The sequence below is a fragment of the Sceloporus undulatus genome, chromosome 6 (assembly GCF_019175285.1).
Source record: "Sceloporus undulatus isolate JIND9_A2432 ecotype Alabama chromosome 6, SceUnd_v1.1, whole genome shotgun sequence".
Taxonomy (NCBI): Eukaryota; Metazoa; Chordata; class Lepidosauria; order Squamata; family Phrynosomatidae; genus Sceloporus; species Sceloporus undulatus.
Genome location: NC_056527.1, coordinates 22673685 through 22700937, shown reverse-complemented (window position 1 = coordinate 22700937; position 27253 = coordinate 22673685). Strand labels below are relative to the sequence as shown.

The window sequence follows — 27253 nt, the reverse complement described above, 5'->3', positions numbered from 1 at the left end:
TAGAGCCCATCTTCCAGAAGTGGATGGGGCACAGGCAACATCAAAACAGAATAGTCAGATGTAATCCTTACTAATTTAGACATTTCATCATCAAGAGCACAAAGCTAGATCAGGACTGTGCCAGGACCTGAGACCTAGGAATGACCTCTTGTGATGTCACAAGAAACAGGTGATGGTGATATTACAAGAGGCAGCTCCTGGTGAATCCATTAAGCATGTTATATTAGGCATCAACCACAGTGGTACTAAACATGCTATTTAAATAAAAAGCATCAAGTCTAATGAATGAGGAAAATATATATACAAGCAGCTTTCAAGGCAGAGCTCTTACCCTGGGGTTTTCCCCTTGTCCTGTGGAATAGAGAAATGTGACAACCCTATACAAATCACAGCTCAGGTCTAAGGTGTCTCTATTCAGAAATATGTCCCAGTGTAACAGCTTTCAAACATGCAAAACACAGCTCACTTCTTTGTATCTCTAGAGTAAGCCCCAGTGCACCAACTTACTGGGCTGCAAAGCACCACCTGGTTCCAAAAAAAACAGTTTCCAAGGCTGCAAAGCACTGCTCAGCTCCTGCCATGACATACATTGTCAAATGATATGATTCAAACTGTTTACTTTAATATATTGCTCATAGTTAATTTATAACAGGCAGTTCTTATTCAAGACTACTGGGTTTATAGGCCTAAGTGAGTCTATTGTGAATTTTTGGTCTAATTACGTACTCCGTTGAAATCAATACAACTAAGCTGTCATTTTCAAAAGTATCAGATTTGTTACCCTAAGAACAGCAACTCTGTTTCTGTTACATTCCTATAACTTTTCTGTAAATTCAGGGAAATTGTCCAAGAGAAAAAAATATTCTAGGTATCTCCTTGTAATTCTTTCCCTGTAAGGTCATGTATTCTTAAAAACTTTCAAATTCTGGCCCCAGACCTAATAAAGGGAAAGAACTGGGGAAAGGTTGATCAGATGTGTCAAAAGGAAATGGGAAAAGCTGTTTTCCTTGGTTCCTCTTAAGAGCAATTAAGCCCACTTGCTAGTGGCATATGCATATTATTGACCTACTTAGCAGCAGGTGACAGAGTACATTTGCTTAGTCAGACTGCTGCTTTTGCTGGCACACAACCAAAATTATAGCAGGGTTTTTTTAAAGGGAGGACTAAACAATTTAACTAAGACATAGAGTGAATGCTTTTTCAGATCTCTCTGCTCCCTCTTTCTTGTAACATCTATGACAATAAATGTGTGATGTGATACCATTACATTGTGTGTTTACTCCCTCCAGAGAGTCAGGAATGTAAGGCCATGGAGAAGAGATCAAAAGCGTAACAGTGTTGTTACATACCTTGTAATGCCTTATACTTTGTGGCACAATAGACATTCTAAAAATGAGAGGAATAGAGAGATACAGAGTGATAGTGGCAGCTTTATGTCTCTTGTAATAGTCAATTGACACAGTTGGCATTTACAAAACTGGAGTAGTAAGTAAGTAACAGCAAGAAGGTTTGCATCTATGGCTTCCTTCAAAGTGTGTCTGATAATTTGAATAGCCTGTTCTTCAACCTCTTTGGCATGTTCAGGCAAATCACATGTTTTGGTTGCACTGAATGCTGTGGAATTCAAAGCTGGACAATGAGGAAAGCAGATAGGAAAAGAATTCTGTGTAAATATAAAATCATTAAGTACTCCATGGCACTGTCACTGGCTACAGGTAAGGATGGGGCAGACTGTCAGTTTTTATTTCTTCTAAACTCAATTTTTTTTAAAGTGGCAAGTTCATTTTGTCCTGAATTTATCAAATATACACAAATTGCAAATTTCTTCAAATCCTTGAAGCTTTAACTGAAATGACATTTTGCACCATCCACCCTGTACAAATTCAACTGTTGTGGTTGTGTGTCTTCAAGTCATTTCCAACATCACAGGGTTTTCTTGTCAAGATTTGTCCAAAAGGGATTTACCATTACCTTCCTCTAAGTATGATTGGCTCAGGGGATGTCCATCGCTGAGCAAGGATTTGAACCCTGGCCTCCCAGACCCTTAGTCCAATACTCAAACTACTACACCACTCTACTTTGCATTCAATAGATCCAGCTATTCTTAGTGTGGAAGAGATCATATTGTTCATGCCTACCACATAAGTGTTAAAAATGAGGAGCCCCTCTGAAAGAAGGAGTTGGAAATTATAACTCAGCACCAGCATGGCTGATGATACATAGCAATTCAAAGCCAAACTTTCAACTTTCCATTTGCTTCTTTCTTTACCCCACTGAATTTTTTTACTGGATCAAAGGTCTGGTGTGCAGGAATAAGAAAAGGCATACGTTGACCTTCATTTATACCATAGTGATGTTGAGGCATTTTCTAGGGGCACAATAATGTTATGAACCAATGAACATATATTTAAGTATGTCCGGCGTTATCTAATTTCAAAATGGATAATCTTAAAATTGCCTAAATACCCTATAGGCATCAGATCTTTTTTGATCTTAGAAGGTAAGCAGAGTCAAAGACTGGGAAGTACTTGGATGAGACCACCAGTGAATACGTGGTGCTGCAGGCTATATTTCACAGGAAGGAACTAGCAAAACCAATGGTGAATTGACAAAACCACATATTTCCTATATGAAATCTATGGGGTTGCCATATGTTGAGAAAGGCATATTATCTTAAGATTGTTACCTTAGGCCCTTTTATCCACTGCAAGTCAGGGGAACCTGAATCATTGTTATACTGATGAGCTATCTTCCTGGCCCCCAATCTTGCTTCATACACTGTAGACTAGAGCAAGAGTGGCCAAATCCCCAAAGTCAGGGGGGCTGCACTGCTGCTGCTACTACAGTTCTTGAGTTTCTTACTACCACTAAAGGTGCCACCAAACTTCAGCAACAAATGTGTTGGCTCTCCATCATTCTAGAAGATGTCAGAGCATCCTTCTATGCCATAGAGTGCTTCCAAACTGCAGAAAAGAGTGTCTTTCATTTCTAGAAATGAAAGAAGGTAAAACCATGAAGGATTCTGTAGCATCATTTTATTGATGGTGAAGTAGCACTGTAAACGAGTGACTGCAAAAATGGCCTTGGACTACATATTACCACTTCTTTGTAGAGCAGAATAATCGTATTTGCTCTAGAATCTAGCAAGGTATTCTAACCAGATTCTAATCTCTCACATGATGGGAGGTAACCGGTGACTCATGTTTCTATAAATGAGATCCATATCAGACCCATTTTTGCACTTTGAAATATAATTTCCAAATACCTAGCATCACATTGTATGGAAAGATTTTAAAAGCTGTTGAAGATAAGAGAGCAATAGAACAGTTCAGTAATTGTCTTGTCACATACATAGTGCCTTAACTGCACTTGTATAGGCGGGGTGTATGGTTTCACCATGGGAAAGTGAGCCTGAAGAGAAAACAAAAGAGGCATTTCTGGAATAGAGAGTACATACAAAGGCAGATTGATAAAGTAGGATTAGACTTGGGAGAACAAGGTGTGAAAATTGTAGGAAGGGATGGCAACAATTTAAGACATGCAAATAACATCTTGCTACCAACAGAAAAATAGCAGACTTGGAATGGTTACTGCAAAAAATAAAGGAAGAAAGAAAGAGCAAAAACAGGTTTAAATTTGAACATTAAAGAAACAAAAATAATGGCCATAAGATTACAATACTTACCTAACTTTAAAGGAGATGGTAAAAACATTGAAATAGCTCAAGATTTTCCTTACCTTGGCTCAGTCATTAATCAGAATGGATACTGCAGTCAAAAAATCAGAAGACAAGGACTTGGAGGGGCAGCTCTGAAGGAACCAGACAAGATCCTAAGTAGGAAGATATATCATTAACTACCAAAGTTAGGATTGTCTATGCCATCATATTTCCCATTTCTATGTAGCAATAGCCTTTATGTATGGTTGTGAAAGCTGGACAATGAGGAAAGCAGATAGGAAAAGAATTAACTCATTTGAAATGTACTTGAGAAGAGTTCTGTGGATACCATGTGACTGCTAAAAAGACCAATAAAAATAAATGGGGTCCCAGAGTAAATCAAGTCTGAACTCACTCTAGAAGCCAAGATAATTAGACTAAGGCTTTTGTACTTAGGCCATATCATGAGAAGGCATAACTCACTTGAAAAGACAATAATGCTTAGTAAGGTAGAAAGCAGCAGGAAAAAAGGAAGAAGGCACTGAGTCTGCAAGACCTAAGCAAGGCAATTGATGATAACAGGTCTTGGAAATCTCTCATTCATAAGGTAGCTGTCAATCGACCCGACAGCAGTTAACAACAAACAACAAAGGCAGGAAGATAGGTCAAGGCATTTATGAATCACATATTAGTATAGACAATTTAGACATTTTAAATTAGTACTGAGGCAGGATTCATGATCACAGGGAACCCATAGCATCAGGAGTGTCTTGGGGAGAGAGGATCTGCTTTCTTTTGTGCCAAGGAGAAGGAAACAGAGTTTGGAAAACTTACTTCTTTGGGCCACGTTTTTCAGTTACCATTGTCTAGCATGCACAAGCTGTTTTGGGGATTATGGCAGTTGTAGTCCAAGTAGTACCTTTTCTATGCAGTGAAAGAAGAAGATATTTATCCGTTATTTTAATACACATCTGTAACAGATTTTGGTCCACAACCCTGTTGTCATTTCTTGGACCAATACAGTGATGGCAATACATTTTCCCTTTAGATTACACATAGCTCCAAATTTTAAGTAATAGTTTTCACCTCAAGGAAAATGGTGTGATGCACATCTTAGGATAAAATTGATACAAAAATGCATTGTAAGTATTTAATGTTGAATTTTCATGCATGAGTTTGATTTTAAAGGTGCAGTTTGATGCAGAAACAAGGTCAAATAAACTTATAAATGAATATATGTGAAACTGTGAAATTAAATGAAATTAGATTGACCTATCAATATCAAATTTGTGGCTCACAGAAAAGGGCTGTAAATGAACAGTTCTACAAAATGTATATATGTTGAGCATTGTTGTAATCACACCAAAAATTATTGTTTCAGAAATCAGTGCAGGATGAAAAGCGGAAACCAAGAAAAAGCAGGTAATTGTTCTTTTCTATGTAAAGCACAGTAATATTTTCAGGTGATGTTGAGAATGCATAATTAATGTGATATTTAAGAGATTGAATATTTTGCTTTATCACTACTGGAGAGCAATATAAACAGGATAAAAGTTTACATTTTTAAAAGATTTATTACTGAATACTATCAGTTCATCTTGTATTAGAATTTCATAGCAGCATCATATACTTTCCCATAAATTATACACTCCATTTTTAAAATTTGCAATTCATACCAAATAAATATTTATTATCAACTTTTGTGTGTTTATGGTTTTCCTTCCACAATGAATGGTAAAAACAGCAGCTTGGAGGTGTAATTAAAATCAGGGTACTATTGCAGAAAAGAGAGTTGGACTCTCCCTCTCCCCCTATCCTAGCCCAAATCCCTCCACTCTCCCAAGCAGCCTGCTTTTTGAAAAAAGAAAGCTATATTTTCAATTCCAGAGTAATATGTAGTTTGATCCTTAAAGACACTCTGTTCTTAAGCCCCTTGTTGGTCTTGAATTGCTTCAATTGTAGGGCTAATTTTGCCATGCCCACACCAACACATTTTTCACATGATTGTGATCTCTAATGAGGTAAAATGGGATCCATCAGCAGTCTACACATAAATATATCTCTGTGCTATGGGCTGTGATGGGAGATTTCCTAATATTGTACTGAAATATAATTTACTTCATTTTATACAGGCTGCCTGGCCTAGCACTGAAATAGTTAAGCATGCAGATGGTGATTATCTCTGTGTTCCTTATTGATCAGACTAAGCCAGTCATTCATTCATTTCAAAACCTGACATGCTCCTGATAATGTCACATTTTCTCTGATATCACAAAACACTGAAGCCTAAATTTAAATGCCTTGCATCCATGGTTGAGCAGAAACCTTGCTTTCCAAATTGCCATGTAGAATGCATATGGGTGTTAAACACATAAATCCGTCTGAACCAGGCTTTATAAAGGGAGACTTAATACAGTCCTAATTATATCAGTAAGAATGGCATTGCAGAAAATTGCCCAGTAATTGTAGAGCCTTTCAAGCTTGGTACAGCTCGGAAGTACACTCATTGCACGTTTTGCTGTATGCTTTCGAAAGGCTGCATCCCTGGGACCTTTGAAAACACTGATGTTTTGATTTTCTATCTTGTGGTGAGCCTTGAGTCTGACTTATTCTTATTCTGGCTTGTGAACATTGCCTCTACACATCTCTGGCCCTCAAGGACAATAAGGGCTGACACAATTTTTGGATTGCTGTCTAATAAGTATTCTTAAACTAATTTTGCTCAGAGACAGAAAAACAACCTCAGATCCATCTCTCATAGACTGTAGTTGCTGTGTTTGTCCCAGTCTATATGAGTGAGACATACAAAGTGGACATAACAAGGTGGTCATGTTTCATTAGATCAGATCTGATGTTACAATAACACTATTTTAAAAGGGGGGGGGGTAACTTAGAGTGACTTTTCTTGTTCATTTTTCCCCATAACCAGCAATTTCTAAACTTGGGTCCCCAGATGTTGTTGGAGTCTAGCTTTCATCCCTCACACCCAGCATGGCTATTGGTCAGAGATGATGGGAGTTGTAGTTCAGTGACAATTAAGAACCCAAATTTGGTGAAACTTGCCCGAAACCTTTGGCACAGGCTCAGAGGTTTGAGGAAACACACTGTCTATATTCTCAGTGATGTCTGTCCCGGACTTAATTAGACTATATCCCAGACTCTCCCAAACATTCATTATCAACTTTTGTGTGTTTATGGTATCCCTTCCATTTCCTTCCTGGTTCCCCTCATTTATGTTGAGATATAGTTCCTATAATCTCCAGCCAGCATGGAAGTCTAGCCCTGCACATCTAGAAGGCACTGGGTTGGGGAACCAAGCAATAGCCTCAGATCCCCAGTCATAGAAGATAGATCTGTCAGTGGTTAGGCAGAACCTCCAGATTCCAGAGCAGTATGCCACTGAATGCTGGTTGCTAGGTGGCAATAGAGTGGGAGATCTACTACCTTCATGCACTATTGCTGGGTTTACTGGTTGGTCATTTTAGGAAATTGTGATTGGCAAAATAGATCTTTGAACAGGATGGATAGATCTTAAGTTCTTGTAACACTCCTCAGGCCAGCCCTAGCATCAGAATTCAAGCACCATGAAAAGTCTGCAAATTGTTAGTTGGTTGATTATTTTTTATTTATTCATTCATTCATTCACTTATTTTTTACTGCCAGTGATGAAGAAAGGGGCTTGTGGGATTTCCCCCTCCCCCTCAAATGTCAGAATAATTTGGCTGGCTTTAGTTACCAAGCATCCTGACTCATGAATGTAGGAGAGGGAGTCATTTGCTGCTCTGGGTCAGGCAATGAAGTCTCTTGGACAGCCCCTGAGGCACACTGCCACATTTCTCTTCATGCATGTTCTTCATGCCTTCATGGAGAACACAAAGTGGGACTAGAATACAAAGCGGGACCACAAAGTGTAATCTGACCCTGTATCTTTTCATATGCCTACTATAGCAATACACACAAATATATGTGTATATACATACACACATCGGTTGTAGGTAGAGACTAGTAACTGTTATGAATCAAAATATAATACTTCTGAAATGTATTTGTCTGTTGAGATAGTGCAGAATATGAGTTGGCTTGATTTTTCTTTTAATATATGTTCATGTGTTATGTATGTATTTTTATAGTCTTGGCAAGATATTGGATGTAGAAGATCTGTATTATCAAGAACTTTCACCCACTGATTTAATCTCAAATGATGGCAATACCAGCACAAGAGAAAAGAAGGCACCACGAGAGTCTAGAACTGCAATATTAAAGATTAGCGAAGGGTGAGTGATACCAAAAAAGAAAGAAAGAAAAGAACAGAGTGATGAAAGTTACTCAAAACTAAATGCAAACTGCTTAGGACAGCTCATCATTAATCCTTAGTTTTCACTGAAATCAATAGGATTGACTAAACCTGTCCTGCATAGAGCACTATTCTGCTGAGTCTGAATTTATCCTTCATATCAGAATTAAAATAATAATCATAGAAGAGGCCACAAGAGCCATATAGTCCACCCCTTGCTATGCTGGAGATGAAAACCTCATGCAAGAATAAAAAATACAGTCTAAGGTTCTAGGTTTATGCACAATTTGACCATGATCCATAGGTAGAGATCCATAGGGTGTGATGATATGATTAAAGGTCATGGTGGCATGTACCATAAACCAGGGAAGGTGAAATCCAGGCCCGATACAGACAGGTCGAAAAAACTCTGAGACCACAGGGACCGCGCGTGCCCAGCCCTGATCCAGGCCACTGCGGCAGTCTTGAACTGAGCAGCGAAAAAGTAGATTTTTCTGCTCCTTTTTGGCCTGGCTCTTTTGGGAAGACATGGCATCAACATGGTTTCCCGCCACATTCAGGACATGCATCATCTAAGCACTATGCCTCAAACGCAGCAAGAAACTGTGTCATTTGGCCCATCTGTTTTGGGCCCCAGTTCTGCAAATGTTAATGGAATGAAACTGTCTTCACCCTTAGCTATTAGCTATACTTACTGGAGCTAATGAGAAATGTAGCTCAGCATCTTTAGGACCACAAGCTTCCCAAATTAAACTATGATCATACCACTAGCCAGCCTTTCTAAGGACCACTTCCAGACTATCTTCAGTGGTTTTTGTAAACTAATATCTCCTGTGGTCATGCCTGGAAACCAGGAGAAAGGAAGATAAATGCACCTTCATAGGGCAATCACATGAAAACTTTCTGCTTCTCAGAAAGGATTATCTGATCCCAAAATGAGGTTACCTAGAGTACAGCATGCTCATTGCTCTATAACTGGAAGATACATGATGATTTCCATGTGTGAACAAACCTGCAGAGATCTCACACATAGGAAAATTTGGAATGAGTTGCTGGTGCCACAGAGGTCTGTAGACAGAGGAGAAAAAACACAGTCCCAATTCTTCTGGTGATGGATGCAGAAGTATAGCACTGGGTATTATAAAAGTACACCATTGGATCTGGACAAATAATTTTCAGTGTGGCTGGTTCCGCACATCCAGCTGCCAGTTTTCAAGAAGAATCACCCAGTGATGTGTGTACATTAGTCAGCTGGTATTCTGTCTTTTAATTTGTAAAAATAGTGGATTAGCATGACAAGGTTAGAGAGAGAAGCAGATCATCAATCCACTCTCCTGTTCTAAAATAGAGTAGCTTTTATCTGAAATATCCTCGACCAAAGACTTTTCAGCCTCCTAGTTCCACTTTGGCATTACCAGGGCTAAGAAGAAAGATAAGCTGAGAAGTATTCAGAAGGTCATTCCTGATTAACTTTAACCACTTTCTTATGACATTTCTTACCTCCCAACCTCTCAAAGCACCATTTTTATTTGATATTCCCTCCCTACATTACCCATATATTGCCACCTACTGCAAAGGCAATAGACTTGGGGGCAGGCACGCCTAAATTGTTCAAAGGATGTTTTATTTATTGCTTGCTTACTTGCTGAGAACAAAGGTTAAGCTTGAGATTTTCAGAAGAGGCCCTGCTTTCAGTCTAACCATTTTTGCAGGTGCAATTGATGGATATACAGGAGAGGGCCTTCTCAATGGCTGCCCCTAGATTCTGGAAATCCCTCCCTAGGGAAGGTAAAATAGCTCCCTCCTTGATGGTCTTCCTTCCATAAGTGAAGGCTTTTCCAAATTCTGACTAGCTTTATGATCTGAACGTTTTTGAGGAAAGCCTCAAAGCCTCAAAGGTGTTGTATTATTTTACACAGTACTGTTTTATTTGCTTTTACCATTGTAAGTGTATGTGTTTAAATTGATTCATACAGTAGTTTAATTCTATATTAATGTTGACTTTATGGCTTTTAACTATATCATCATTTTAATTTGTAATCAGCCTTGAGTCCCAAGTTGGGCAAAGGGTGGGGTATGAATAAAGTTAATCAAATAACAATGGCAGCAACAACAACCACACATTAGCAGTATTTACCAAATTAATTATTGTTGCCTATAATTTCTAAGTAACTTCTGTACTTTAATCTGCAGGCCAAAGGTCACTGGGAGCCCTCTGGAAGAGAATAAAACCAAGGAGAATCCTTATGACTATCGAAAATTGCTACGGAAAACCTCTCAACGCCGACGCCTTATCCAGCAGCATTAGCAGTTGCTACTGCTGTTTCTCCTTGGCTTTCTCCAGCATAATCACTGCTCCTTTTTTTTTTTTGTATGGTTTTATACTGTATTCTTCTCCTCTTAATGCATCTCTCTTCCTTGCTCTTTGGCATTTTAAGTCAACTGTGTGTTTTTTGCATATGACATTTCAACACACAGTAATTATAGTAGAGCCTTACAGGGAAAGATGCCATGGTTTTAAATAATAATTCGTTGGTGTTCTTCTGAATTTTTTTAAAGAAAATGAACAGATGTGTGAAAACTATTTTATTAGTAAGCCATAACTTATTAAAACCTAGATAATCTGAAAAAAACAATAATGTCCTTCAATTGTTTTTATTTTTTTATAATTGAATAGCAAAGATTCAATTTAAAATGTCTGCTTTGACTTAAAATGCCCATGCACATAATTAATGGAAACTATTTTTTTTAATTGAAACCTCTGGGAATTATGCTGAAGCAGCTAGTAGAGTTTAAGGCACTGCATTTTAGACCAATGTTGGACATACTAAGAATCCATTATATCCTCTGCCCCACACCAAAAGCAGTATGTAATAGGAAGTTATATCAAAACGTTTCTATGGACATCTGGATATGGTTGTGCTGGGCTCTTCTGAATTGCGTCTGAACAATACACAGGCACATTATTTTTGATAGTGGTTGTAGTAAAAATCTGTTAAAGCCTCTTTGGAACACAAATGGCTATTGTGCATCAGTAGAATAGTTTATATGCTTTGTGAATAGAGGCACATTAGCATATATGTACACACCCACACATTCTCCCTTTTTCTATGGATTTTAAATTCCCTTCTTAGGAACTTTTAGTTTGTGTAAATATCTGAAATGGTTATAAAAATCTAGATGGAGGGTGTTCCAGTATTGGGAGGAAGAGTGACAAAAAGATTCTTCCATAATTTCACCTATTTTGAAACAAATGGAAAAACTGAACGGTGCTAGCGTTCCAGTTTCTGCATCAATGATTTATAATTGACTGGTAGGTTCTCAGCACAGCAGGGAAGAAAAATCTCCCGTATTGAAATCAAGCATCCCTCAACTGCAAGCTGAAATGACTGGCTCAATATTCCACAGTACTGTACACTGTTCTTTTAGTGAGAGACAAAGAGGTGTAATATGCACAGATGTGTGCACATACACATACACACAGCTTTTGCACACTTTCCAAGTGATACTGTATATATGATTTTTACCATTTGCTCAGATTGGAAATGCATGTCTTAGCTTTCATTAGCATACTTTTTTCCTCTTCTTAATAGGGAAATCTGATTCTTTTTCAGTATAGAGCCAAACTCAAAAGATGACTTTGGAGATGTCTCCCCTCCCTCCCATTCTGTTCCCTGTAGCCCATTTTAGAGGTTGCTGCGAAGGATGGGTGAGATTAGAGCCCGTACAGGCTAGAACTGCTATAGAAAAAGTGGTTCAAGGCACACAGAGGAAGAAAATCTGTCTAAATCAGAATGGGCAACAGTGACAAGCCCAGGGGTCATTTTTTTTTTCTTCTCGAACCTTCTCCAGACCCACACAGATTTCCAAAAAACAAAAATAGGAACTGGTGGGAAGTCAACTTCTTGTGTTGAACAATGAGGGCTATGTGTGATTAAACAGTCTAAAAAGGTCCTGCAACTATTTAAAATGTAAATTGAAGGTTTCCAGCAGGAGCATTTCATCCTTTAGGGAAGAGAAAAAAGTGAGTTTGCAGTCCAAGGGCCACATCTCTAGTTTAAACCATTTTGTTGTTGTTGTTTAATCCCAGTTAAGGATAAACTTCACTGGCTGGTCAGCAGAATGTAACAAATCCTCTTGCACTCAAACCCGCTGTCCCTATTTCACTTTTACATGCTTGTCAATTAGGAGCTAAATTCCAAAAACAGCCTTGCCCTTTCATAAAAAGAGTCTTGTTTTCCCCCAAAGCAGTTTTAAAAGGAGAATAAGAGACTGGCTGCTTCAATGAACTCAAGGCATAAACTAGCCCTAAGATATATAAGGGAGGGGTGTATGCCACTGATGCCCTTCAGAGAACTATATATGTGCCATGGGAGAACAAAGGCACAGAGGTTGCCTGCAGCTTGCTATTTGCCATCCCCAGTGAATGGAGTAAGTCTCTTAGTAGGCATTTGGGAAGGAAGGGATGCATTTCCCTTATTGCATTTCCACAACCAGTTTTTCCCACTCATTTCTGTATTGTGTTGCATTTGCTCAAGACTTTGGCTGATATGCTCATAGACATGAATGAAATAGATGTCCTGATTCAGTGGATACCAACAGCAGAATGAAAAGGTTTATCTTTTGTATGGTTATGGGGGGGTTCTGGGAGAGTTGTCATCGAATTGCATGATCTTCCAAACTCTGTTTTTCACACCCACTCAATCTAGAATTGTAGAATCACAGAACTGGAAGAGACCACAAGGGTCATCTAATCTAACCTCCCAACCATGCAGGAATACACAACTAAAGCACTCCTGATGGTCATCCAACCTCTGTTTAAAAATCTCCCCCCAAAAAATAAAGGAGAGTCCATCGTTCTTCAAGGCAGTCTATTCCACTGTCAAACAGCTCTTACACATAAGGCATTCTTCCTAATATTTAGGTGGAATCCCTTTTCTTGTAACTTGAATCCACTGGTTTATCTTCTAGTCTCTGGTTCTGATTTCCTTTGAAAGTTGACTGGCTGCTGCTGAGGGTGTTTGTTCATTTGATTGATTGATTGATTGATTTTGGTCTGTCTGGTCTGACCGTTTGTTTGCTTGGCATAATCTAATGTTTGGTAGGCCTGTGGCAGGGAAATGGGGCAAAAGACTGTGGCGGAGTAAGGAACAAGGGTAGGAGAGAGGAAAGTCATATGGTTTCAATTGGAATTACTGCTTACTGTTTTTTTAAAAAAACTTTTGTGCCATACATTGTTGCAGCTGATTCGTTTTAACATGTTTTGTAAGCTGTTTTGGGTCCCAATTCAGAAGAGTGGTGGAATATAAATCAAATAGATGGACAGACAGGCAGGGTTAAGGAAACCTTGGGCAGTGAAAAGTAGTGAGGGAAAGGGTCAGAAAGGAGATGGGTAAGGTGTAGAGAAAGTGACAGTGGAGGAACAAAAGCAGAGAAGAGGCCATGAGAATAGGGAGAACAACCCCCAGAGCTGGGGAAAATATTTTTGAAGAAGGCTTTCTTCTGACAGTGCGATATGCCTTAACTTTGTCTTTAAATATTGCCATTCAAATAAGTAAATCTAGGGCCTGGTACATTCAGACCTCTATATGATTCATGTTCTTACTTTGTGGAGCTATTGTGATCATCTATGACAAGTGTGGGAATCACACAGTTCACCAGATGTTGCTAGAGTGTAACTCCCAGCAGCCCTGGGGCAGGGAATGCTGGGAGTTGCAGCCCAAGAATAGCTGGAAAACCAGATTATTCTCACCCCTCCTCTATGGTAAACCACAGACAAAACTCCCTCCACTACAAAGCTATTGGCTCTTAATATGCAGAGCACACTGGATGGCATTCCACTTAGCAACCACAACTTGATTCCCTTTGGTTTTTTGAACTTATAAGGCAAGGTAAGGACATACTTTCATCTGAACTAGTGCATGCTGAGACAAATTATTCAACTCCTCTCTCTCTAAACACAGTCATGAGTTTTTATTACCCTTATTAGGCTTTATTAACCACTTTGCAGGAAAGGGGCTCCCATTGGCTCCAATGTGGCACAAGGGATGATTTCCATTGGGATCTTAGCCGAGGAGGTAAAATAGTTTCTCTTTGCTGTCTGCTGTGATCCCAAAGAAAATAGTGCCATCCCCATCATACCTATTCATTTTCTCAGAAACGCACATGCAGTTGCTAACCAGCTGTTTGAGCAATGTCTAGTTTGCCTTCATCATGATACAACTGGCCCTCACTTTTAGGAAAATGTGGCAGAAAAATATTTTCTTTTTTTAAGTATTAAGTATTACAAAACAGATCTCTCCTTGCCACCCAGTCAGCTCTAACTGCAAATCCCAGATGAATTTAGAAGCGCTAGAAAGAAATGATTGGGGGGGGGGGGGGAGAGCTGGTGTGCTTGCTTCAAGTATCTGGCTTCCAGTCACTCCAAAGTCGGGCATTCATGCTTCCACCGTTGCTTGATGGAGAGACTAATACATTTGTCTCTGCAGTTCATTAACTCACAAATGTGTTCTTCAGCCAGCCAGCTGAGGTCCCTCCTCATACCACCTGTTTACTGACGCGGAGCCAGAAGCTATTTTGCAAACAGGGCAGAAGCAGGGCAGGCAGAAAGAGGGCAGAAAGAGGGCAGGGAAAGAGAAGATAAAAGCCCTTTATCTCTTTCTAGAGCAGGGATGTGGCATGCATAGCCTGCTAGATAGTGTTGGATGGCAACTCCCAACCAGCTGTAGCCAGTGGTGAAGAATGATTATAATAGCAGGGAGACAATTTCTGGGGAGGCTACATGCCACCTATCTCTGCTGTAGAGTTCTTGCAAAGAAGCTTGGAGAACGCGTCACTATCCCTGTCTTATTTGGACATGGACTGGAGATGTAGCAAAATCAAAGCCAGAGATGGGGGTGGTCCTCCACCTGTTGGATCTCACCAACCATCTTTCCTCACTGTTGTTTTTGCTGGTTAGTGGGAGTTGCAATCCAACAGCTTTTGGCAAGTCACACATGCCCTGTCTTTGGATCAGGCAACAGAAATGTCAGAAGTGATGTCCAGTGCTACAGCTGCCCCCCCCCCCCCGTCCCCACCATAGATGGTTACTTTGAACCTAGTAGCTATGGCATTCAGGACAGCTCCATCCACTGGGTACTGAACACTGCTTGCTCTACTTCAGAAATGCATTTTGGAAACCCTATCCAAAACCTTTTGGGGCTGTTGGCCATGCTGGCTGTGGATCTGGGTTGAAATCGCCCCCCAACAGTATCTTTTCTAAGTTCTAGCCCTTAGTGTTCTTTCTTGAGGAATGTTTAGCTCACTGCAGAGAGGGGATAGTGAATGTTTGAATTGACTATGATATAAAGACACCTTATGTCTTGCTCACATGCCCCATCTTCCATAGCATTGTACCTAAAGGGGGGATCCATTGGGGAGAGTTGCTCTGCACTCCCTGACAGAGAAGCTGCCCTGGCAAAGCTTTTTTCAAATGAGGATTGGACATGGAAGAAAAGGCCACAGTAGCCAGAGCTTGGGAAATCTACTTATTTGGACTGCAGCTCCCAGAAAAGTAAAGCCAGCATGGCCAATGGCTATTCTGTCTGGGAATTCTGTGAGTTGTAGTCTAAAATAAGTTGCTTTCTCAAACAAGGTTGTTGCATTGGTGGCCCAGGCCAGCATAAACTGGCCCAATAGGGATCTCCCAGCCGCCTAGATGGGCCAAACCACATGAACCTGCTTGCCATCGAGCTTTGCCTCCATTTTGGGCCATCCAAGGTTTGCTTCCAGGAGAACCAGTCATTCTCTGGGTGGATGGGTTTTGTTTTGACATTTCAGGAGCTGGAGAATCAGCAGTGTTAGAAGACAGAAGGGTGTTTCATCACCACTACCACCATCCGCTTTCCTAAAAGCTCAGGTGCAGAGGATTAAATTGTAGTGGAGAAAGCCATGTAGAAAAGGCTACAATGTTTGAAATGTGGATCACCACATTTGTTCCAGGCAAAGATGGCTTGCTTGAGTCGTTGACTGCTGGGGCATGCCATGAACTGGGCAAGAAATGGAGTCCATGTGGTGTGCCTCCTCCTCCTCCTCCTCTTCTTCTTCTCTGCTTTCACTTCTTCTGGCTAGACACCCCTGCCTCCCCCAGTCTGAATCCTTTGCAGTGCCCAGGAGAGACTGACTCCCCAGGACTTTCAGTTGCCTCTGGAATCCCACAAGAGGTTTTCCTAAAGAGACAAGGTCAGGCACTCAGCCCTACATCCAGAGATGCCAGGAATCCGTAAAGGGGTCTCAGAAGAAACCCTCCTTCATCCCGCTTTCTTGTTTCCTCCCCCTCCCAGACGTCTGAAAGGCCTCCGTGAGCTCAGGGCCCCTGTTCTCGGGGGAGTCCATCTCCCTCGTCCCCATCTCCTCTCCATCCTCAACCCACCCCAGACCCACCAGACAGGAGCCGCTCTTCTCCCTGGGAGCCATGCTCTCCGCCTGGGGTTCGGCAATTTTGGAGTGCCTTACTGGGGCTACGAAGGGGGTTCATGCTTGCCAGGGGCTAAGAGGAAGGTTCCCACTTGCCAGGAGTCAGGAAGGCTTGCTAGGGCCTAAGAAGGTGGCTCCCCGAAGGCTTGCCCTGGCCTCCTCCTCCCGGAGCCCCTTGCTCAGGCTCAACAGGCGCCCCTTCCCTTCCCTTCCCTTCCCTTCCCTCTTCGCCAGGGGTTCCTGAGGCCAAAAGGCCCCTCGGACACAGCCCCTTCTTCGCACTTCTGGCTCTGGGGCGATCGGAGAGCGAATCAGCGCCACCCAGCAGAGCGCCTCCCTCCCTCTCTCCGTCTCCCCCCCCAGACAGACAGACAGACAGAGACAGAGAGGCAGACCGAGAGGCAGCCAGGGGCCAGTGCGCGCCAGGCTCGGCTACTCCTCTCGGTGCCCACGTCGCTGGCTGGCATCCTCGCCCCACCGCCCGCCTTCTGCCCACCAGCCACAGCCGCCCCTCCACTCCTCCTCCTCCTCTTCTTCCTCTCCCTCGTCTTCTTCCTTTTGCCTCTTCCTCCTGCCTCCTTTTCCTCCCCTTTCTCTTCTTCCTTTCCTCCTCCTCCTCCAGTTCTTCTTCTCTTCTTTCTCTTGCCTCTTCCCCCTGCCTTCTCTTCCTCCCCTTCCTCCTCTTCCTCCTCCTCCTTGCCTCCCTCTTGCCCCGGGGCTCCTGCCGCCCTTCCTCGGCCCCCTGCCCTTGCCCCGATGGCGACTCCCGGCGCGGGCTTTTGGTCCCTGGGCTCCGAGGACCAAGACTCCGGAGAAGCCAACAGCCCCGGTCCAGGTAGGCAGCCTCAGGAGCCAGGGGCAAAGGGCTTCCTTCCTTCCGTCCCGGAAGGATCCAGGAGGACAAGCCAAGCAGCTGCTCCCGGAGAAGAAGAGTTCAGCCAAGGAGAAGCCAAAGCTCGACCCCAGGAAAGCGCCCAGCTCAAAGGAGGGGAAGCTGGAAGGAGGCTGGCCGAGGAGACACCGGGGACGGATGGCTCAGGATCTCACCTGAGGAAGGGCGAAGGAGACAGCAAACACGGCCGGAGCTATGGAACCGGGTTCGGGGAGGGCGAAGGGGGGCTAGGGAGCCGAGACAACAGGCGATCCAGGCTCCCTCCTTCCCTCTTTTCTTTCCTCACTTGGAGCACTTAGAAAGTTGCCTCCTTTCCCTCCCGAGTCTGGGTACCTTCTTTCTGCTTAGGTCTAGTCGGAGACAGAAAGAGGCAACGCCATCCTGAGCACCATCATCATCATCATCATCATCATCATCATCATCATCATCATCATCATCATCATCATCATCATCATCATCTCTTACTCCATGGATCGCGAGTTCACTATTAAGCGACATCGAAATGCGAATGCAATGTCTCTTGCTACCCAGACTCAGGGGGGAAAAAACCCTTCCCAAGCCCCCTTGGGAAGCTCGTGTCTGGTTGGAAATAACCCCCAAAATAAATCTCCCCCCAGATCTGACCCTCTGTTCTTCCTCTCTCTCTTCCCTTTTTCCCCTCGCAGCAAAGGCTTGGTGCCAGGCTGCCCAGAAGTTCACCGGAGGCATTTCCACCAAACTCTGTGGTAAGCCATGCCAACCAGGGGTTGGGGTTGCCATTCGTCCCAGGACTTTTTAAAATCAAAGGAGCGCTTCGTTTCTGGATTAGGGTTAGGGCTGAAACCGAATGGGCAAAAAGGGGAGCAAGGATGAAGGCGCTGAATTTGCACCATCGGAATCTGCAAACTGATACATCAGTTGCATAATTTGCCTCATTGAATATCAGATACTTGGATATAAGAGGCTGGAATATGGAACCTCTAAGGTGGGGGGGGGGGGCAAATAAAGGGTCTCATAAATAGTGCGTGATCAATAAGGAAGAAAACAAAATCTCTGGACCCATTGCAAAAATCCAGAGGAGGAGGGTTTCAGGGGATCTGGTGGGGTTCTTTGGGGCGAATTCCTGGAGGGCGAATCTCGGCCACTGCTGAGTCTTTCGTTGTGTCTTTGTTTTATTTTGTTTTGTTTTTGGACCAGCGTTGCTCTACGGCGATGGGGAGAAGCCCATGGACCCGGGGGCGGCCAAGGAGGACCCCACCGCCAGGGCCAGGAAGGCCCCCTGCACCTGCAGCCAAAAGCCCTGCGCTTGCCAGAAGGAGGAGGTGAACTATGCCTTTTTGCACGCCTCCGGTAAGAAGGAGCCCCTTTTGGCGGAGGCCCAAGCAGGGCCAGGAGGGCGGCGAGGGGAGGCAGGGGGCTTGGAAGACATCCAGCGCTGGATATAACCTCCTTTCCCCCAGCCAAAAATAGAGTCCACCAAAGGGCGATCGGGAGATCAGTCAATATCTCCCTTTCCTTCGTCATCTCTCTCTGTGTGTAATACACAATTACATATACACATATAAGGGAGGCTATATATGTGTGTATCTCGCCCTTTGGTGGGGTGCAATTGAATATAGAGGGGAAAGGAGGCTATAGCAACGGCTGGATGGCTTCCAAAAACATTCAGTCCTCCTGACCTCCCTTTACATACACACACGCGCGCGCAAAGGGAGACTGAATGTTTTGGGAAGCCATCCAGCTGTTGATATGGCCTCCTTTCCCCCTCTCCAAATAGACAGACAGACAGACAGACACAGGCACAGCCTCCTTTCCTCTCTCTCTCTTTCTATATATATGTATATATTCAATTGCATCCCACCAATGATAGATAGCTATAGATAGATATATGGATATAGATTTAGATATAGATGCGCACAGCCTCCCTTCCTTTCTCCAAATATATGTATATATTCAATTGCCGGCAACCAAAGATAGAGAGAGCGAGAGAGAGATACTGTACGCACATATGCACACACACACACTCCCTTCCTCTCTCCATGTATATGTATATATTAAATTGCACCCTACCATTCATTGCACCCCATCAAAGAAAGAAAGAAAGAAAGAAAGATCTCTTCCAGGTTGGGGTGCAATGGACGCCTGGCTCAGGGAAGTCCTTTGGCCCGTGGCCACTGACTTGGCCGACTTGGCCAGCGACTGTTCCCTTTCAGCCGAGCAAAGCGGGGGGGGGGGAAGTGGAGGGAACGGAGGCAGCTCAGGGGCTTCCCTTTGCCAAGATGGCAGAGGCTGGTGAGGAGGTGCCACGCAACTCTGGGCACCCATCGCCTTCCCTCTTGGAGTCCGTTCAAAGAATGTCTCCTCCGCTACTAGAAATCCTTCCCGGTGTTGCTCTAGGCTGAACGGGGGAGCGTTACAAAGAGAGTCCAGGCCAGTGCACAGTGAAACCAGCACCAGTCTTCTGTGCCCAGGGTGACCAGAGGTTCTCTTTTTCCAGGGCATGCCCTCCTCCATTTCAGCCTTCTGCCCAGGAGAAATCCCAAAGGTCCTCCCTTTTGAACGTGGTTAAGAAGCACGGATTCACATGCATATGTTAGTGTTTCTAGTTTTTGTTGGAATGCCCTACAATTATTCTCGAATGCCCTACATTTTGCGATGCCTTTTTCCAACTCCTTTGGGGTTAGGACATCTGGTCACATGTGCCACTTGGAGACCAATGTGTCCCGCCATGGTTTCAGCAGTAGTCCTCTTGGATTCCTTATTGGAAAGCCTATATCTTTGTGAGGAAGATATAATAGGAAAAGAGACAAAAAGGGTGTGTGTTTGTGTGGAAAGAGAAAGAGGTGGAAATGCAGGAACTTGGATCAGGCCATGAAATGGGGAAGTGCTAGCCAAGCACCTTCCTTCCTTCTGTCCTTCCTTCCTTCCTTCCTTCTTTGCTTGCCTGCCTGCCTGCCTGCCTGGCCTTCCTTCCCGAGTTCTCAGATCTGCTGCCAGCCTTTCTTCAATAAATCCTTTCTTCAATAAATCCCTCCAAAACCACCCAGAGAAGATATATATATAGATCACCGATAAAGAGCTTTCCTCGAAATCAGAAGAAGGCTGCAGCGTTGCCAGTGCCTGGGTGGTAGCGGATGCTTTGCTCTGCAATCGGTTCTTGGACAGCATTAGGATGCTTTCAGCACCACTGGAGATGGACAGCGACCCAGGATCGCTTCGTTCTGAGCAAAGGCGACGAGACAGGCTGGCCATTCCGAACCAAGGGCAAAATTGGGGATGGGAAACGGCACAGCCACGCCGGATTATTACGAACTGTTGCTGCTGTTGTTGTTGTTACTATAGTGGGCCCTTGGTATCCGCTAGGTTTTGGTTCCAGGGGGCCCATGGATACCAAAATCCGTGGATGCTCAAATCCCATTAAATACAATGGGGTATTTTTTAATTTTTGTATTGTTGTTGTTGTTGTTATTGTTGTTGTTGTTGTTGTTGTTGTTGTTATTATGACAGTGGTCTCTTGGTATCCGCTAAGTTTTGGTTCCAGGAGCCCCATGGATACCAAAATCCATGGATGCTCAAATCCCATTAAATACAATGGGGTATTTAATATTAGTGTTGTTGTTGTTGTTGTTGCAGTGATGTCTTGAAATCCTCTGGGTTTTGGTTCCAGGACCCCCATGGATACCAAAATCCGTGGATACTCAAAATCCGTGGCATAGTAAAATAGTGTCCCTTCTATAAAACGGCAAAAGCAAGGTTTCCTTTTGGAATTTATTTTATTTTTTGATATTGTCAAGCCCTGGATGGTTGAATCCGTGGGTTAAAAATCTGTAGACACAGAGGCCCAACTGCATCGTCTATTATTATTATTAATAATAATAATAATAATAATTTTCTTCATTTGGCTTTCATTAGGAGGGGAAGATAGTTCGTTTTTTAAACATAATCCATCTCAATTATTCAATAGAAGCAGAATTATAAACAGAAATGTTGGGATCCTTTCCCCCTTCTCCTAGTAATACATTTTATTCCATAAGCACCAGAAACGTAAATGCATATTTTAAGAGACCAAATCCCCCCCCCTTTTTTTTTTCATGCGGTGACTAACTTGCCGGGATTTTTGTGTATGTGTGTGCAGGAAGGCTATCAAAAAGGAAGGAAACCTTATTCGATTACCCCCTGTAAATGGGGGGCGGGAGAGAAGCCCCCAAACCAACGCTTTCCTTCCTTCCTTCCTTCCTTCCTTCCTTCCTTCCTTCCTTCCCGACTTCTCAGACCTGCTTCCAGCCTCGGAGGGCGAAGCGGCCACCTTGTCCTTCCTCCAAGACGTGGTGGAGATCTTGCTCCAGTACCTGGTGACCAATTTCGACCGATCGACCAAAGTGATCGACTTCCATTACCCGAATGAGCTTCTTCAGGAGTACAACTGGGAACTGGCCGATCAGCCGCAGACCCTGGAAGAAATCCTGCTCCACTGCAGGACCGCCTTGAAATACGCCATTAAAACAGGTAAGGGATCCTTATAGTCAAGCCTCTTGCTCTGTGTTAGTCCTAGGCCTGCGTTTTTTGTTTCTAGAGACAGCCCTCCCTCAGGAACGTAGTCAAGGGAGGGGGTTCTTGGGGTCCGGACCCCCCTTCTTCCATTAGAAAAATGAATGGTGGGTGCTGCTACGCCGCCACACTCAAGCCCCATTATAACGGTGGCACTTAGTTTGGATACCCCCCTTCCTAAAATCCTAGCTACGTCCCTGCCTCCCTACCATCTGAACTGAAAGAGCAGGAACAAAAAATGCAGGTCTAGGGCTAACACTTTCAACTTCTTTCTCCTGTTTGCTTGATGAAGAAGCCAGTGTGACTTTGAAGGCTTGCGACATAGAATTGTCCATTTTGGTTGGCCCTATAAAGGTACCATGGTTTGGGTGTTATTGGATTTGCTATAGGGCCAACACGGCTACCTGTAGATGGGTTCCCCCCCCCCCGACTTCATCGATGTGTGTGTCCTTCTTTGGAGGTCTTCTGTTGAGGGTGCTTTGATTGTGAGTTCCTGCATGGCAGAATGGGTTGGACTAGATGGCCTTTGGGGGTATCTTCCACCTCTATGATTCTGGGTATTGCGTGTTGTGTGTCTTACAAGTCGTTTCCGATTTGTGGCTAGCCAGATTGGACTAGGACTCTGGAGACCAGGGTTTGAATTCTGACCAGGCCATGGAAACTAATGGGGTGCCCTTGAGCAAGTCACACTCTCTCAGCTTCAGAGGATGACAAACTTGCCAAGAAAACCCCTGAAGGAGCACAGACAACAAAGGTGAACCCATCCTGGGGTTTTCTTGGCAGGATCGGTTCAGAGAAGGGCTTGCCCTTGCCTTCCCCTGAGGCTGAGAGAGTGTGACCCAATGGTTTTTCACGGCCGAGCTGGTCATCAGATCTTGCCAACTTCACACACCGAAAGCAGAGTCGCTGGTGCTAAGGAGAAATCATTCAACGAAGGATGGAACTGAGCTTTCCTTAGTAAAAGGAGGCTTCGTTGGGTGGTTCTAGAGTGGGTCGGATGGGGTTTTCTGAAGGCTTCCGTGGGGCTGGGACAGAACCAATGGGGCAAGAAAAGGCTCTGGAGCCTGAAGGCATTGGCTTCCTCCGGAGGGCAAAGCAAGGGATCCAAAACCAAACCTACAAACTGTGCGGGATTTAAAAGGTCCTTCTGATGGCCCCAGAGACTAGACCACAGGGCACCATCCACACTGGGGAATTAATCCGCTTTGGCACCACTTTGGCCTCTTTCTTTTGTAGAGTATCTGGTTTTAAAACGAATAGCCCTTCTGGCTTGTCTTTTTGTTCTGGATGGCAAGTGAATGCAGAGAGAGAGATTAACTGCGACATCTTAATAATTCTAGTTATTATTAAGACACTCGCATTGAATTAGATTGTGTGTGTGTTTGTGTGCGTATACACACAACTTGATCAAATGGATGCGGATCCTGGCCCTCGAAACACAGGTTTCAGATGCAATTTTGCGTAAATTTACACTAGAATAAACCTCATTAAGCTCAGGACGTCCATATCCATTGCAGCCCAGTAATAGATCTATTCTGTTCTGTTCTGTTTTGTTCTATTATATTCCATTTAATAATCCGAGGAGATAGTGGGGCTTGTTTTACTGGTTTTTACTGTTGTAAGCCGCCTCGGTCTTATTGGAGAGGCAGGGTAGAAATAATAATAATAATAATAATAATAATAATAATGAATATTATTGTTATTATCGGATTTCTTGGAGAGGGTCCTCTTTTTTGTCTTCTATTTGTTTAGGAGAGATTGGTTGTGATTTTTCCTGCTCTCTCTCTCTCTCTCTCTTTCTCTCTCTCTTTTCCTTCTCACGGATTTTGGGAGATGGCTTGGCTTTCTTAAAGGACTCCTCCTCCTCCTCCTCTTCCTCCAGATTGGCTGTATTTCCCTTTTTGACGGGATGATTTATATGACCTGGCCAACTATCACAGGAGATGAGTTCATTTTCTGGCCCAAAAAACACCTCCTTTTATACGCTGTCTGGAGTAAAAGTAACTTCTTCCTCTCTGCCACCCGTTCTTTGTCCTTTTCCTGACCCGTTGCTTTGGAAAGTAAACCATTCGGGTTGCATCCGCACTGCTGGAATAATCCGATTTGATGCCACTTTCACTGCCATGGCTCAATGCAGTCCCAGAATTCCATTACTGAACCATGGCAGTTAAAGTGCTATCAAACCAACCCTTGCCAGAATCCTTTAGCATTGATCCAAGGCAGTCGAAGTCGTAACAAACTTCCCAGAATTCCATAGCATGGAGCCATGGCGGTTAAAGTGGTATCAAACTACGCTTCCCAGAATCCCATAGCGTTGAGCCATGCCAGATAAAAAGGTATCAATCCAACTACGCTTCACAGAATCCCTTAGCATTGAGCCATGGCAGTTAAAGTGGTATAAAACCGGATTATTCCTGCAGTGCAGATGCTCTGTTGGTTTTCATGGGGTTGATAACCGAGTAAATGTACCGAGAAATTGGGACTGGGTTTTAAACTTTTCTATGGCGTTTTACAGGGTCTAAATGTATCTTAAGTGGGTTTTAAACTTTTAGTAGATTTAAAAGGCGGCATATAAATAAATATGTATTAAATATATAAAACATGTAATATATATATATATATATATATATATATATATATATATATATAATTTAGAAAGTTTTATATATATATGATATATAAATAAATACTATATATATATATTTATAATTTATATAATTACTATATATACAGTATGTATATAATTTATATGTAAAATTTATATAGTTTTATATGTATATAGATAGATAGTTAGATTTATCATATATATTCTATTTATATATTATAAATATATATATATTTCTATATAATTTATATGTTTATATATATAACTATATAAATTATATAGTTATATATATATTATATATATTTGTGGGTTTTTCGGGCCTTCGACTTCACATATATTCATATATTAAATATATATATATATATTTCTATATAATTTGTATATTTATATATATAGAACTATCTAAATATGTAATTTATATATTTACATTTAGAACTATCTATAGAACTATATATATATATATATATTGTATACATGTTTATATACATGTATACTTCTCTCCATGTTTATATATGTTGATACATACACACAGACATATATATATATATATATATACACACACACACACACACACACACACATATACATACACACACACAGGATAAATAAACATGTGTAGAATACGTCTCATTAATATTAGAGAGAGAGGGATTATACATATACATATATGTGTGTGTGTGTGTATGTATATGTATGTATATATTTCATAAGACTGTACTTAGGCTGGTATGAAAACCAAACCTTGGACAATGGACTGCGGAGGATACCTTCCAATCAAAATGATTGATTAGACATTATCGACTATTTCCATCCCCCCTTTGGTTTTATTATATCCCAATAAATCCTCCCAAAAAGGGGGAGGTGTCTGCTGGAAGCCTTTTCCTTTCCCAGGATTCCTATTGACATCTAACAGAACAGGAAACAGGGACCGTGAGGGTCTTCTTGTGGAGCCACTGAAATGTGGAGAGAGAGCCTTGATGTATGACGCCTGGCAGAGATATCATGGGCAGCTCTTGTTCATGGACCCGGACTGGGCTCCGGGCTCCTCTGGGCTGCCTTTGGAGACCCTGAGCCTCGATCCATCATCCCCTCCGTTTGAAAACACAGGGTTTAAGCGATCTTCTCAAGAGAAGCTGTTGCTTCTTAAAAGGGTTTTATGGCTAACGGTTTTTCAGTCAAGCCTCTCTAAAGAGATGCATTTAGTCCGATGGAACCTGCGAAGGAAGGGCTGGTTCGGGAGTGAAAAGACATTCAGTGAAGGCAATACAAAAAGGAGAGGCCGCGTTGTTCCTTTCGAGGCGATCGCGAATTGCTTTGGGTTCAAGTCCGAATCACGCTCCTTTAGGAAATCCAGTCCTTTAATATATATATTCTATAAACATGGTTTTCATACCAGCCTAGGTACAGTCTTATGAAGTATGTGTATATATAATCCCTCTCTCCCCCTATACATGTTTATAGAATATGGCTCTTTAATACATATTATATTATATTATATTTATATTTATATTTTAGACTAAAGTTTATATATACATATATATTTTTTTAAACAGCCGGATTCTATACATGTTTATATATCGACACGTATAAACATGGGAAGAATTCGGATATATATATTTATAGAATCCGGCTCTTTAATATCTAGAGAGAGAGGTGGGGGAGATTCTATACATGTTTATTTATCCTGTTCACAAAGCCTAGGCTGCTTGGCAAGGTTTGTAATAGAGGATGGCGATTCACAAATCAGCCAGGCTCCTTCCTTAGAATTCAAAGCTATAAACCGTGTCAAAACTATAACTGGGCACTTATAGCGCTATGATTCCAAGTTAACTGCTATGGAATTCCGAGTTCCTAGTTTAAGAAAGAGGCTTAGACTATGTTTAGTCAGATGTTTAAATATCTGTATTTAGATATTTTTTAAGAAATACCTTTGTATCTTTAGTGTCACTTTATAGTGTTTTTAGCGAGCTGATTTTTGTTGTTGTTGTTGTTGTGTTGCCTTCAAGTCGTCCCTGGTTTATGGCGAACCTATTGCGGTGTTTTCTTGGCAAGATTTCTTCAGAGGAGGTTTGCCATTGCCATCCTCTGAAGATGAGAGAGTGTGACTTTTTGCCCAAGAGATGTGAGAAGATCCAAGTCAACACACACACACACACACACACACACACACACACACACACACACACACACCTGCAGTCTTATGATATATATGTGAGTATATGTATATGTATATATATAACACATGCAGTCTTATGATATATACAGTATATAACATATATAAACATACCTGCAGTCTTATGTTTTATATATATAGCATAAGACTGCAGGTATATAATATATGTGTACATCGGAAATGGATTGAAGGCATACAACAACAGCAACTATAGTCCAAACCAAGAAGTAATCCCGTTTGAGACCGCTTTAACTTCCCTGGCTCTGTCCTAAGGAATCCTGGGAATTGTAGTTTATTGCAGCACCAGAGCTCCCTGACAGAGGAGGCTAAATATCTCACAAAATGACAGTTCCCAGAATTCCCTAGCATTGAGCCAGGGCAGTTAAAGCGGTCTCAAACTGGACTGTTTCTGCAGTGTGTTCTGGACCTTTGTATAAAAGTGTGCAAAGCAACCTCTGGCACCATTCTTGGAAAGTGAATCCTGCTGGGTTCCACTGAGCCTTCTTCCTTCCAGGTAACTTTACGGAAAGTTGCAGTCTTATTTCTTTATTTTGCTTCCAAAAGCCACAGAAATCTAAGTTGGAAATTAGGGGACCTTTGGGATAATAAGAAGTATAAGCATGCTGCTTGTTGGAAACAAGAAGATCCCT

General features: G+C 42.3%; 2 protein-coding genes across 8 annotated transcripts in view; both read left to right on the top strand.

Moving 5' to 3' along the window:
• MYO3A (myosin IIIA) overlaps window positions 1-10559 on the top strand; it is a 131820-nt gene extending 121261 nt beyond the window's left edge. For all 7 annotated transcript variants that reach the window (XM_042476842.1, XM_042476839.1, XM_042476841.1 and 4 more), the window contains 3 exons: window positions 5040-5080; window positions 7789-7932; window positions 10146-10559. In XM_042476842.1, coding sequence (XP_042332776.1) covers window positions 5040-5080; window positions 7789-7932; window positions 10146-10260 — 300 coding nt within the window. In that variant the 3' untranslated portion in view covers window positions 10261-10559. The remainder of the gene's footprint in view (window positions 1-5039; window positions 5081-7788; window positions 7933-10145) is intronic.
• Window positions 10560-17060: 6501 nt separating this feature from the next.
• The window catches only part of GAD2 (glutamate decarboxylase 2), a 48425-nt gene continuing 38232 nt past the window's right edge, over window positions 17061-27253 (top strand). The window contains exons 1-4 of the mRNA XM_042475561.1: window positions 17061-17241; window positions 17964-18023; window positions 18475-18627; window positions 21550-21783. Coding sequence (XP_042331495.1) covers window positions 17163-17241; window positions 17964-18023; window positions 18475-18627; window positions 21550-21783 — 526 coding nt within the window. The 5' untranslated portion in view covers window positions 17061-17162. The remainder of the gene's footprint in view (window positions 17242-17963; window positions 18024-18474; window positions 18628-21549; window positions 21784-27253) is intronic.